At 38.2% G+C, this 12,697-nt stretch overlaps 1 protein-coding gene across 3 annotated transcripts in view; it reads right to left on the bottom strand.

The window, feature by feature from the left end:
- Positions 1 to 12,697, bottom strand: part of SLC25A13 (solute carrier family 25 member 13) — a 104,048-nt gene that overhangs the window by 9,265 nt on the left and 82,086 nt on the right. For all 3 annotated transcript variants that reach the window (XM_042044167.1, XM_042044166.1, XM_042044165.1), the window contains one exon: positions 7,571 to 7,711. In XM_042044167.1, coding sequence (XP_041900101.1) covers positions 7,571 to 7,711 — 141 coding nt within the window. The remainder of the gene's footprint in view (positions 1 to 7,570; positions 7,712 to 12,697) is intronic.

Genomic DNA, 12,697 nt, shown 5'->3' with positions numbered 1-12,697 from the left:
TCTACTACAAGGGGAGGGTAATTATACTGACAAAGGCACCTCTGTGTCGGGTTGGGCAGAAGGAGCCGGCAGGTCTGGGAGACGCAGGCTTAGCCTAGTCTCCTGCAGTGAATGCACATTGTCTAGTGCAGGGGGAAAAATGCCAGACTGGGGGGACCTAGCAGCATTCAAGACAACAGTGGTGCACCTTGTCTGAGAGAGTTATTTAATGCTTCTGGCACCTGTACTTACAGCCACCCCCTCTTTTTCTCTTTTACAGGTTTAGAATTTATTTGGCATGTATAATTGTTATTTTGATCCTATAGCTACAAACAATAGGCAGCATGTCATTTCGTGATCATTTTGCATTCTTCTTGGGTTTTACTACAGACTTAACCCTTTAGAATCAGAGCCCTAACAGCACCTAACAGGTTTTGTAACAGTCAGTCAAATATTACTGGTATTTGCTTTCAAGGGCTGCATTCTTTTTTCCCCTGTAAAATAACATTGCCTTAAAAGCTATTATAGGTTTTTATTCACATATATTTATACCAACCAAAATATGAAACTCATTTAGAACATCAAGTTAGAGGAATAAAATGTTGATTTCAAATGCTCTACCAGCAATTTCAACTCAGTTTGCAGGAAAAAAAAGATAGCTGTTTTAGTTGGAAGGGCGTTGGTTCGGGTAATTTCAAAGGAAATTTCTGAAAAGCAGGTTCTCACATATGAGAACAGTCACAAATAGGCATGGTGGATGCAAAATGTAACTCAAAACTTTTACTACTGTGTTTCATATGTTTGTCATCCTGCTGTAAACCCTCAGCTTCATGACATGAAAATAGCTCAGCTGTTATCAAAGGAACCAGGTGAGAGCTTCATACATATCCTGCCACCTGAGATTACACTTTCCAGGTCAACACACCAGAAGCTTGTTTATGAAGTATTCGGGGGGTAAGGGAGGGGAGGGGGAAAAGGAGACTTTTGGAAGCTTTTCTGACTAGTTTTGGAAATGGAAACTGTGTTGGCAATATCAGCCAAAGCACAAATCTGAGCTAAGTACCTTGTAGTAATTATAAAAATAAACATTACCACAACCAACATACCCTTTCCTTGAAGAATCATTTACCACTCTTATTTATTGTCTTCCTGGGATACAGAATAACTTTGTTGTGCAAAATTATGGAGTGGTACTGTCTGTTATGTTGTAAAGCACTACTCAGAATGATTATGTATACAAGGAGTAACATTTTATTAAACATTTTATGGCAGATATTGTATGGATATGAGTTTGCTGTGATGTACAAAATAAGGAGGTATATTTACAGTGGTTATTTACATGAACACTTTAAAGATGTCTTTTAAAACCAATAGAATATAAATTCAACTGACTTTAACGGGACTTTATTCACATTAAGGTGTAAGACAGGTAGAAGACAGCAAATGTATTAGCTATGGATGATTACTTCAATATTCAGCTGTGGCTAGGAATTCAATAAAATCTATTAAAAATACTGAAAATCAGGAAAGTATCCTTTCCATTTCTGCCAACACAAATGACATTTTGCATTAGGTTAAATGATATTTTCCCTGACTGCGATATGTTCTCTCTATATTTTTAAGAATACCTGTAATCTACAGAGTATCTGTAGCTAAAGAATTTACTAGTCACAAGCTTCCATGCCCTGGTGCTTTCACAGTTACTATTACTGGGAGAAAGAACACGAATAGAGGAAACAAATTCCTTCTGCAAAAGTGCTGTTATGTGCCTCCCCAAAGCAGCAGCTGGATTTTGAGATGTACAATGTTTTAAAATACTTATTTACACAAGTAGTTCAGAATTTTAGACAAAGGCAGAAAAAAATATTTGCTTTCTAGCTTTAAAGAATGACATGGGTTCAACCTAGCAGTCAGCTTAATGAGCTGTATGTGTCAAATCTTTTTATTGCTGGAATTAACATGCATTTTATTTCTAAGCTGCATATCATTACAGAATGGCTAATATCTGACCACCCAGTGAAGGAGCAGGGAGTCTCAGAGGAAGCTCTGACTGTAAATGTTGGCATTTATTATGACCCCAGACCTACTCTTTAGTTCTTTGGTGAGGAAGGAAGAGAAGGACATTTCAATTATCTGACCCTGAGCTATATGTGCTGTGATAGGAATTTTCCCCCAAAGAAAAACTTTAGGAGTTACAAAGGTCCACCAAGGACAGTCTCCTCAAAAGCACTAGGATGGTTTATTCCACTGTGTAGAAGGTTGAGCAACCAACTCAGATGACCAGCATGGAGGAACTCATGACTGAGCACAAATGCAGAAAATAAAATGGAAGCAGAGGTGGGTATAGGCTACCCAGGATATACAGAACCACTGCTTGAGTGTGCAGCAATTGAGACAGAAAAGCCAAGGATCAGCTGGAGATCTATCTAGTAAGGGATGTGAAGGGGGAGTAAAAAGGGCTCCGGTAAACACATCAGCAGCAAAAGGACAATAAATAAATTGTGAGGCTGTTGCACAATGGGGGCAGGAAACCTACTGACAAAGTACACGGAAAAAGCAGAGAAATTACTTTTGTCTTGCTTTTTACTAGTAAAATCTGTCCCCAGGCCTCTCAGCTCCACAAGTTACCAGGAAAGTCTGCATTACCTGCAGACAGGGCACTTAGAGCCATCTGCACATACACAATCCTGAGACCAGAACAGATACCTCCAGTGGTGCCGAGACAGCTGGCTGATGACATTGTGAGGTTGTTATTAACTTCAAAAGGTCAAGTCAGACAAGGGGGTTCTGGTAAGTAGAACAGACAAACATCACACCATCTGGAAGAGCAAGAAGGAAGATCTGGGAAACTGCAAGATGTTTGGGCACACCTCTGTTCCTGGGAGGTTTATGGAGCCAATGTTCCTGGAAGCCATATCCAAGCGTATGAAGGACAAAAGAGAGACTGGGAACAACCAATACAGATTTATCAAATTGCAGCTGACCAACCAGTTTGCCAGACCTATAGAAAAGGGGACAGCAATGGATGTTGTACAACTTGACTAAAAGCCTGGCTTTTGAGATGGTCTGTCATAACATCCCATAGCTAAACCAGTGGAACATAAGCTGCTCTCTCAGCAGATGATGCTGAATTGGGGAAGCAGTGTGCTATAGTGAAAGGCTGTTGCTCAGAGACACCTTCACAGGATGGAGATACAGGCAGACAAGAATACAACGAAGTCCAAATCAGCAAATGCAAGGTCCTGCACCTGGACTGGAACTGACCTATGCAGCAGCACAGGCTGAAAGCATTTTTGGAGAAAAAGTCTGGAGGATACTGTGCCCAAGTTGAGTATGGGTCAGCAACACCTCTTTGCAGGGAAGTCAGACAGCCACACACCCTGGGCTATAGTAGCAAGAGTGCAAGGGAAGTGATTATTACCTCCATTCAGCACTGCTGGGACCACATCTGGAGCCCTGTGTCTAGTCCTGGTCTCTCCCATACAAAAAAGATGTGTTCACACTGGAGGGAGTCCAGTGCAGGGCCATCAAGCCAGATGTGTAGTCCACAGCATACAAAGAGAGGAACTCAGTGTGCTCAACTCTGAGAAGTGCAGGCTAGGGAGAGACCTTATTGCTCACTTAAAGGAGAGTGCAGGGAAAGAAAACTACTCTTGGAGGTGCACAATGGAAGTATCACAGGCAACGGACAGCAGCTTCAATGTGGCCAATTCAATGAGGCCTAAGAAAAAGGGTGCGGGTCTTTTTGTTTCTCTTTGTTTGCTTTAAACCATGAAGGTGGTTAAATACCTGGTCAGATTGCCCAGGTGACCTCCAGGACTGGCTCTCAACAAAAATTATTCTAAGATCAAGTCTGCAAGTAGAGAGAGCACAGAGCAGAGATCTCAGCACAGTACTACTGTGAACTGTTTCTGTCGGTAGCACACTGAAGTGCCACACTCACATGCCAATGAATGACGCCAAAGAGTATTACTCTCACTTATACAGAGAGGCACCAAAACTATGCAATCCAGCTTCTCAGTGATCCTCAATGGAAATTCATTTGCACTAGAATGCTGGGATAATTATGATCATAATCAATACAAGATTCACTCAGCTGGATGAAAAAAAGGGTTTACATAGCATTTCTTTTGTTAATTTGTTGGCATGAGACATAAGATTTATCTGTCTGTGCCTTGGTTTTCTCTGTTAATGCAAGACAGGAGCACTGAAATTACCTGTATCAGGGGGGTGTGGGCATTTTATTTTGAAATCCACAGGAAGTGCTTCATAGGTAGAAAATAATACCAAATATATGAATTCAAATAACAAGCAGTACATCTTGTTAAGACATGCAGGAATTTGCCTCATGAAGTTAAGACCAATTCTTCACATCTTCTGGCTGCACTTAATACATTTTTCCTTACTGACTACTATCTGGGACTCTTACAGATTTTCACCTGAATTTCAGCATAAACGACTCATGGGAACTAAGCAGAGCATGCCAAATGGATCTGTAGTGGTAAGAACAGTTTTCAGGGATGACTTTTCTTTGAACTAGGAAAGGAGAATTTTCACTGCAGTCCTTGGAATGTGGTAAATAAAACTTATAACCAAAAAAGACATCCATTTATTTCAAATTAAAATTCTTAAAATTAGAAGTCTAAAATTTTGCTTTCAACACTTGCAAAAGAAAGTCAATCAGTTAGTTTAAGTCATGGCTAAGACAGACAAGTGTTTAAACAGCTGGAATACCTACATGAAGGCCCATTAAGCCTGCGAAGAAACTCCAAGATTCCCAAATAAAACTATTTTCTAGAATAACTATCTATTTTTGTTCTTCCACAGCAGTATGTATGGAGTAATACCTAGATCTACTAAAATAAGTACATTAAGGGCTTGAGATGCAAGTCTTGTGTCTTGAGACCAAGAAACAAAGACCTCAGATGCAAATGGAAGACTTGTTCATGTTAGAGCAAACAACATGAAAAGTACTGAGATAGTCATAAAATCCTCATTCCTTTTTTATAGTTCAAAGCCAATTTGAGTTGTTAAGAGTATGAACATTCCAAACATATCAAGATATTTCAGTTCTCATTAGTAGAAGATTCATTATTATTTGATGTCCACTTGGTCTTTATACTTACTAAATTAATTTAGAAGCTCCACCAGAGAAGGCAGCACCTACCAAATCTAGTCTCATCTGAAATCCATTTAAGACCATTGATGTGTCTGGGTAGCACTTACTGGGGCTGGCGACTGATGCAATGAATTATTAATGCCTGCCTGGCCTCACAAACACTGCCAGCTCCAGCACAAGCATTCAGGAGAGGGCTGCTTTTGCTTCTAACACTGCTCTAACACAAGCACCTCAAGGCAGTTTAAAACTATTCTGAGACAGACAGGCTCCCCATGCCACAGCCATTCCTCCTTTCGACTGGGTACAACCACCTGGGAAGCTACAGAGGGAGCTGGTCTGGGTTCAAAACAAACTAAGCCCTAAGGAGAAGGAGGCTTTAAGGACTCTCCTGTTCCAGATCATTATGTGGGTGCACCAATGCTCTCACTGGCACAGAGGAAAGGGGGCAGCTGCAGTGCCAAGTGTTTGGTAGAGAACAGCACAAACTGCCCAATTACAGACCTGGCTGTGACTAACGGTGCCCTTGGACGCAAGCCTTGTGATGTGGTCTGTGCTCAGTGGGTGCCTACCATCACCAGGCTAAATTCTCTACTTTTGTCAAATAATTCAAATTTTTGTAGGCAGTGAATCCTAATGACATACAAAAGGACATGAACACAAGAAGTAGGGTGGGGGGCGTCAAAAGAAACAGAAACAAAGACAACTGCTGAGTAAAACCAAACCCAAACACTTCTGCGGCTTTTTTTTTTTTTTTGCGGAGATACTCAATAAATGAAGCAATGAAACTGTGTGTCTTGTGATTAGATAACTGTCTGTTTCAATGCAACATAGTGCTGTAACTAGCTTGTGTTCATGTGTAGTTCTGACTAATATCCACCAGTATTTACTCTAGTGGATAGAAATAATTCATGATACAACCCAAGACATTAATGCCATTAAAAATGGAAAAATGTAGCAAATTCTGCTCAACCACGAAGAGAGGTACTCAGGGAGAAAAAAAAAATCAGAAACTGCCACTTTAGTAAACTAGTTCACTGGTTCTCATTTTGGGTTTTCTTTTTGCTAGTCCAAGTAAAAGTCAGTAGCTGACCTCCATTCCTGCGCAGCCTCAGGGAAGCAGACTCTTTACAATATCCCTGTTTTCAGTTGTAAATGTTAATCTGATCAACACAGTAATGCCATTTACTAGGACTTTACACAATAGCCTCAGCTTCAGTAAAACACCTAAAAAATTAGCAAGTCAATTAAAAGGGAAAAACAACTCCCCATTAAATCCTATTCAGACCTGCAACTTCTCTCCAGGCCAAAACATACAGACACGTTCTCAGGGGCAGGCTCCTTCTTTGTAATGTTAACAGAACAATTTTAGAAGACTGGATGCTTAAAAAAGGAGATGGAATTCAAACACTGTGGATGAAGGGAATGGGGCTCATTTGGTGTCTTCTGAAGCATCTTCAATTTATGGCTGCACTGCCATAAATAAGAAACAGAGGAATACTGCCTGCTTCACTGGAAATCCTGGGACAAACTGGAAGTGTGAAAGCTTTCTTCTGAATAGTAGGCTGCAGAGTCTGAAGAAACACCACACAGTGCTCTGCAGTATATGGTATTCATTACAGCTTTTGTTTCAATGCTTGAGTGTACTGGCTATCTCAAAGTACTTCAAGACCTTTCATATTTCCCCGTATCGAGTCTCCTTCATTTAAAAGTAGAAGACACCATAAAAGTATCTTAATCCTTTAAATTATTCGTAGCATATATCCTATTAGATTCAACATTCAGAAGATATTTTTATTCCTGCTGCCATCATTAAACCTAACTTTACTTCTACGTATTTATGTATCTATGTGAAGACAGTAATGTAGCAAGCAGAACTGTGGAGTCTGTAGCATACACTCACAAAGGCAGCTTTTCGTGGTATTATTTAGGGAAATATTCTTCTAAGGAAGCCAGGGGAAGCTTGCTTTAGGAGTTTATTTTTATGCTGGGCTCCCACTGCCTGTATTTCTTCACTATTATTGTGCTGCAATTAATTCCCATCACCAAATGAACGATGACATCTGGGAAAGTTGCTGAATCAAACACAGAAGAGCAAAAGCAAAGTTCCAAAACTGTAAGCTCTATATCATGTAGCAGATGAAAATAAGCTTATTTTTACACCTGGCAGAATATCAGGAATCACAAACTAATACTCAATGAACCTTAAACCTGCTGAAGTGAGAGAAGAAGTCTCAGTAAGATTTACAAAAACCACATGCTCAAAAAGATGAGACAGTTTCTTCCCTTAATCAAAACTGAAAAATGAAAATATCACATAATAATCAAAATTGAAAAATGAAAATATCACGTAATAATTGTTTTTTTAAAAAATAAAATTATGTCCACCTATGAAAGTTTGTGGGAACACTGAAATTATACATTCATTTGAAAGATTTATAATAGGCTTATTTTAAACATTTTTTTAAAACATACCTTGTAGAGACCAAAGAAACCCAAGTCCCTTAATACACTCAGGGCACTAACTCTTGGACCAGTAGTAATTTCTCCAGCCACCTGCAATCGAATCTTGACAATTTCCAGTGGATTGGTAAAGATTACTTGAGAACCTCCAGCCTGAAATTCAAAGTAGAAATCAATATATTAACCTGCTACAATATTTGCAGTGTGCATCCTGCTACATTCAAGATAAGGCATTTTCAATCCTGCTGCAGTCGGTTAAGATATTAGCAGACAAGAGTTTTAGTATTAGAGCACCTCCCAAGGTAAGAAACCTACTCCCCCACAACATGAGTGGTCAGGAAAAACAGAAAGGAAGCAGGTCACCCACTGAAGGACACTGCAGTACATCAGACAGACACTAGCTAAATTCTTTTTGCAAGAACATGGTCATCAACATCAAGTTATGCAATACTGACAAGCAAAGAACACTCTAACAGAAGTAATGAAGTAAAAGGAAAAAATAGTAACTAGTAAAGAAGCTGTGATGTGCAGTATATAGAAAGTGAAATCATACTGTTGAAGAGTAGAAATCTGGCAGAAACTTTTTTCAATTTTGACATGAGTTCATATAACAAAGAACACATGGATTCCAATAAACAGAATTGCAAGTATATTGTGCTTTCCTTAAAAAAACCCCTCTGAACTACCAGTTTCAGTGCCATTAAGTGCCATTTGATTCAAGAGTCTGAGCTCTACATCATTATTTAGGTACCAGGTATTAAAGAAAAGAAAGTCTACAGACTGAAGGATTCTATTAATCGAGAACCACTAAATGTTTTCAATGTGTTAGTCTCCATTTGTTGAGAAGACACCACTCAACCAATTCTGAAAGTCTGATTTAAAACACAGCAGTGGCAAGCATTTTGGACTCCCTTTACTTCTTGTGAAGTTCATCTCATTCATCCCATGTAACTTAGGGCACAGCCTTTCCACTACACTGACAGATCTGGAGCTAAAAATCTGCAACCAGAAAAAAAAGTAATGCGAAGGTTACCTAAGTGTATTAAAAAAAATACTCATTCAAACTCCTTCTGGCTCAAATTCAACAGAGTGTCATTCTAACTTCTGTTAAGTACGTAATTCTGTGGCCTGACAGCTATGCTCTCCTCTAGATTCTGAAATCACACGAACTATGCAAAGGGAAACCCTTGCCCTCCCTACAACAAACCAACTATTTTGTTCTAGAAGGTAATGACTAAAATGAAATAAGTGTTTAAAAGCACTTGCATGTAGTGATGTCTAGTATGTAAACACCATATACACATCTTTTTTATATTATCCCAGTGTTAAAATAATTAATTGTAGCTCAGATTAACTATCATTCAAAATAAAAAATACGCTCAGTAATATGGTTCAAATAATGTGCTGAAGAAACGGCAAATCACATGAACAACTATTCTTGTCTACCACTCAGAGTGAGCATACACGATGTGGTTACAAATTAAAGTCTTTACATAACCCCTGAAATATCCCAAGTGTTTCCTATTTTGACGAGAAAAAGCATGCTCTTGTGTAACTCAACTGGTTTTGACTTTCAAATTGGCATAATTTAATTTAACTGCTTTTACCAAACCAGAATCCTGGTATATATAAAACTGCTATTCTTGTTGCCATCAAAAATTAGACTGATAAATTATGTGGCACATATTCTAACTTAAGTTTTGCACTTAAGCTGAAACGTGTTAAATAAGTAAGCATTCAAAACAAAAAAAAAATTTCTTTTCCATGTCTACTCATCTTGAAAATTCTCAAAATAAATAAAAATAATCCTGGAAAAGTTCTTTGATTAATTACATATTCCTATTTAATAACAATTTTGGTGTAGGTATTACAATTATTAGGCATTCCCACAAGCCAATATATATTTTTTTTCTTCCTAAAGATGATAAAAACTGAATTACAGGTGATAACGTACATTTGAAAGTTTGTTACACCACAGCCATTTTCTAAAACACATTACTTAAAAACCCTTATCACTTGATCTATTAGCACAATTAAAGTACTTTCCCTCAGTAGGATATTCCTGCAGTTTATTGTGCCATGACTCCATGAGAAATGTTCCTTTAATTTTCACTACAGGAAAAACATATTAAATTTTAAAAGATTACAACAAAATTCAGTTTTAGTATTATTATTGCTATTAATGCACCAAAACACTGAACAACTTAAAAATCTACAAAAATGTTTGTAAGTGAATGTCATATTTAAAGAAAGGAAGTAGAAACATATCTCTGATTTTAAAGGAGAATAAAGGCAAATAACTTCAATATAATATAATTTCCATACAAACAGATGGGAAGTACTTCAGGTGTTAGCACATACAAATGCCTATGTTTGCATGCCCAACTGGCTGTGTTGACACTTCCAGCATTAGACGTTTGCTGCTCTGGCTAAATCACATAGGACTTCCTCTGCTTCAGCTTGCTATTTAAAAACATGGATGCTATTATTTACCCACTTCATACAATCAAGCTTACTACACTCAAATTTTTAAAAACACTGAGACCTGCATGCACCAGACAGTACTAAAAGCACTACAGATTTTGCTGCCCACACAGCAGGTTTGAAGAGAGACACTAGTCATTTCCAGTGAAGTGTTTCCAAACTGTCCAGATACTAGCCCAGAACTCCCTGAACAACCTTTGTCATGCTCTGAATTTGATCAAAGATATACTCCAAAATCAAACGGTGAATGACTGAAAGCGATGAGCCAGACAATACCTGACAGAGGTCTCAGTAGGAGGGTTTCTACCACTTGCCTGCCTCGTGATGCAGAGGGAGGCTGGTTTATCAGCCTGTGCAGAGGCAGTTTCAGTGGCAGTAAGTACAGTCGCCTGGTGGGGAGCTTTGATCATTCTGTTGTTTGAGCATCTGCGCTGGTAACTGCAGCTCCTTGCTCTCAAAATGGGGGGGAAGCAAACTGGAGATGGCTACTGTACTCTAATGAAATGATTTCTTGCTTATCTAGTACTGGTAACTCCTATTGTGTTATTCATCATCACAGTAATGCAAGCGTCTCATAAATATTAATTTATTTCCTCCCAGTGCTTCTGTGAGGAAAGTACAATGACTCTGGTTTTACAAGGAGGAGTTTTGAGGCAGACAGGTTAATTGTACGACCAGTGTGTGCATTCCTCCCTGCTCAAACATTCACAACTTGTCAGAGTCTCCAAATATCCTGATCTCCAAATCAGTAGCTTGAATCACAATAGCATGGCTTCTGCCTTCTTTCTAAGTTTTTGCATAGTGAATGTAATGGAAGAAATCTCATCACTCTGGTTTTTTTCCAGTCTTTTTGAAGTACTGGTATGGAAAAAAACCCAGACAAAATATCCTCAGCACATCATATCACCCTGCTCATTCATTTTATTTGGCCAAAAGTTGAAGAATACTGCCTTCTGGTTTGCTAGCTTTTGCAGTTAAAAATGTATTTAATTATAAAATTTGAAATAAGCTCCCAAAGGGCAGAATTTGAAAACCACTTTTTTTTTTTTTTTTTTTGTCCAGAATAAACACCATTTAAGCTCAGGTTGCTCAAGCTTAATGATTTCTCCACTGTGTCAGAAAAATCAAATTCATCAACTGTTTAATACAGATGGTTCCCAGTAACACCAATTTTTCTGTACTGAAGTTACAAACTTGAATACCCTCAATTCCCAGTTCCTTATCACCTCTCCCAATCATTTTTTAAACAAATGATCTGACTGTAAATCTATTACTTTTCAGTTATTATCATGTGATTAAAGTAAAAACTACAATTTTTGAGTTATTTATAGGAGTATATACCCAGAGGTACTGCATAGATAATTATCTGTAAGGGCCCACAAAGGGCCCATATTATTCTGAAAGAATTTAACATTTGACCTAATCACAAGCACTTATGGTCTTGTTTGATTTAGAGCAAGAAAATGAAAGGGAAATATCACTGTCATCCAAGAACGATTAATACACACACAACTAGAAATCTGTATGCCTTTAAATGTGCTTCAACAAAGTCAGCCAGCTATGCAGCTACACACATGTGAATTTTTAAAAAGAAGCTGGGTTTTTTCCCATTTTTGCAGTTCTTTAACTCTGCAATTGCTATGATATCACCCAACACCTCTCGATGGCAGTATAGTCTTGTACACTACTGTCTATCATGTCTCCTGCTACTTTCCTACTTTACTGAACAGAAAGAAGAAGTAGGAATAGTCGAGGATTGGTTGGGGGTTTTGTCCATGGAGAAATAAGGCCTAGTCTGTAATGAAAAAAAAAAAAAAGTTTAGTAGCAATCACTTAATACTTCAGTTTAAGTTAAAATGTTTTCTGTTTCTTCATGTATTCAACTCACTCTGCAATAAACTTACTGGAAAATAAACAGATTTTCCTCATTACACTGAGAGAAGAAATTCCTGTTCTTTTTAATATAACTGCTTTTTGTGCCCTTACGAGATTAACTAAGAAATGAGCACACCAGACACAACTCTCCTCGGGCTTTCACATCTCCATTTGAAAGCTTTGGTGTATGTTCTGAAGAGAATACAGCTTGCAATCAAAGAAGGAAATTCTCTGTTCTCCATTCCAGAAGAAAGTACTAGATTCTTTCCCTTTCAGTGCTACTGACCATCAAATGTTCTTGTTCCCCTAATTACCTTATTATCTATTTCAAATTGTAGCCCCTTTCCTGCTCTCAGTAACAGCTTTTGGGGTCAGCCTGGATCTTTATTCTGCATCCCATCCAACTTACCAGATATTCTCTTTTTTGGTTTCACGGATGAAGAAAGGATTACTACTGCTATTAGAGTGTTAATGTTTCTCAACAGTATCCCCCAGGGATTGCAATTATAGCAATTAATGGCAATCATTAAAATACATAAGCAATATATTATACAACTATCAAAAATCAACCTCTGCAAAAGAAATTGTCTACAATGTCTTGGTTACTTGTTTAATTTACAAAAGACAAGCAGGTGCAAATTCCAAAATTTTTAGTCAACTGTTTCTCATATTCAGTCCTACTGCATATCATACTCTGTCCCAAGCCCTTACTCCTTGCCAGCTGCCAGATGCAGCTTGTTTTCCTGTGCATTTCCTAGCATCCATTAATCCTAATTAAAG

Source organism: Corvus kubaryi, unplaced genomic scaffold (genome assembly GCF_017639235.1).
Source record: "Corvus kubaryi isolate FWS band 111438036 unplaced genomic scaffold, C.kubaryi_AGA036_p1.0 37398, whole genome shotgun sequence".
In the NCBI taxonomy this organism is placed as follows: Eukaryota; Metazoa; Chordata; class Aves; order Passeriformes; family Corvidae; genus Corvus; species Corvus kubaryi.
This window is presented reverse-complemented; position numbering and strand designations above follow the sequence as displayed.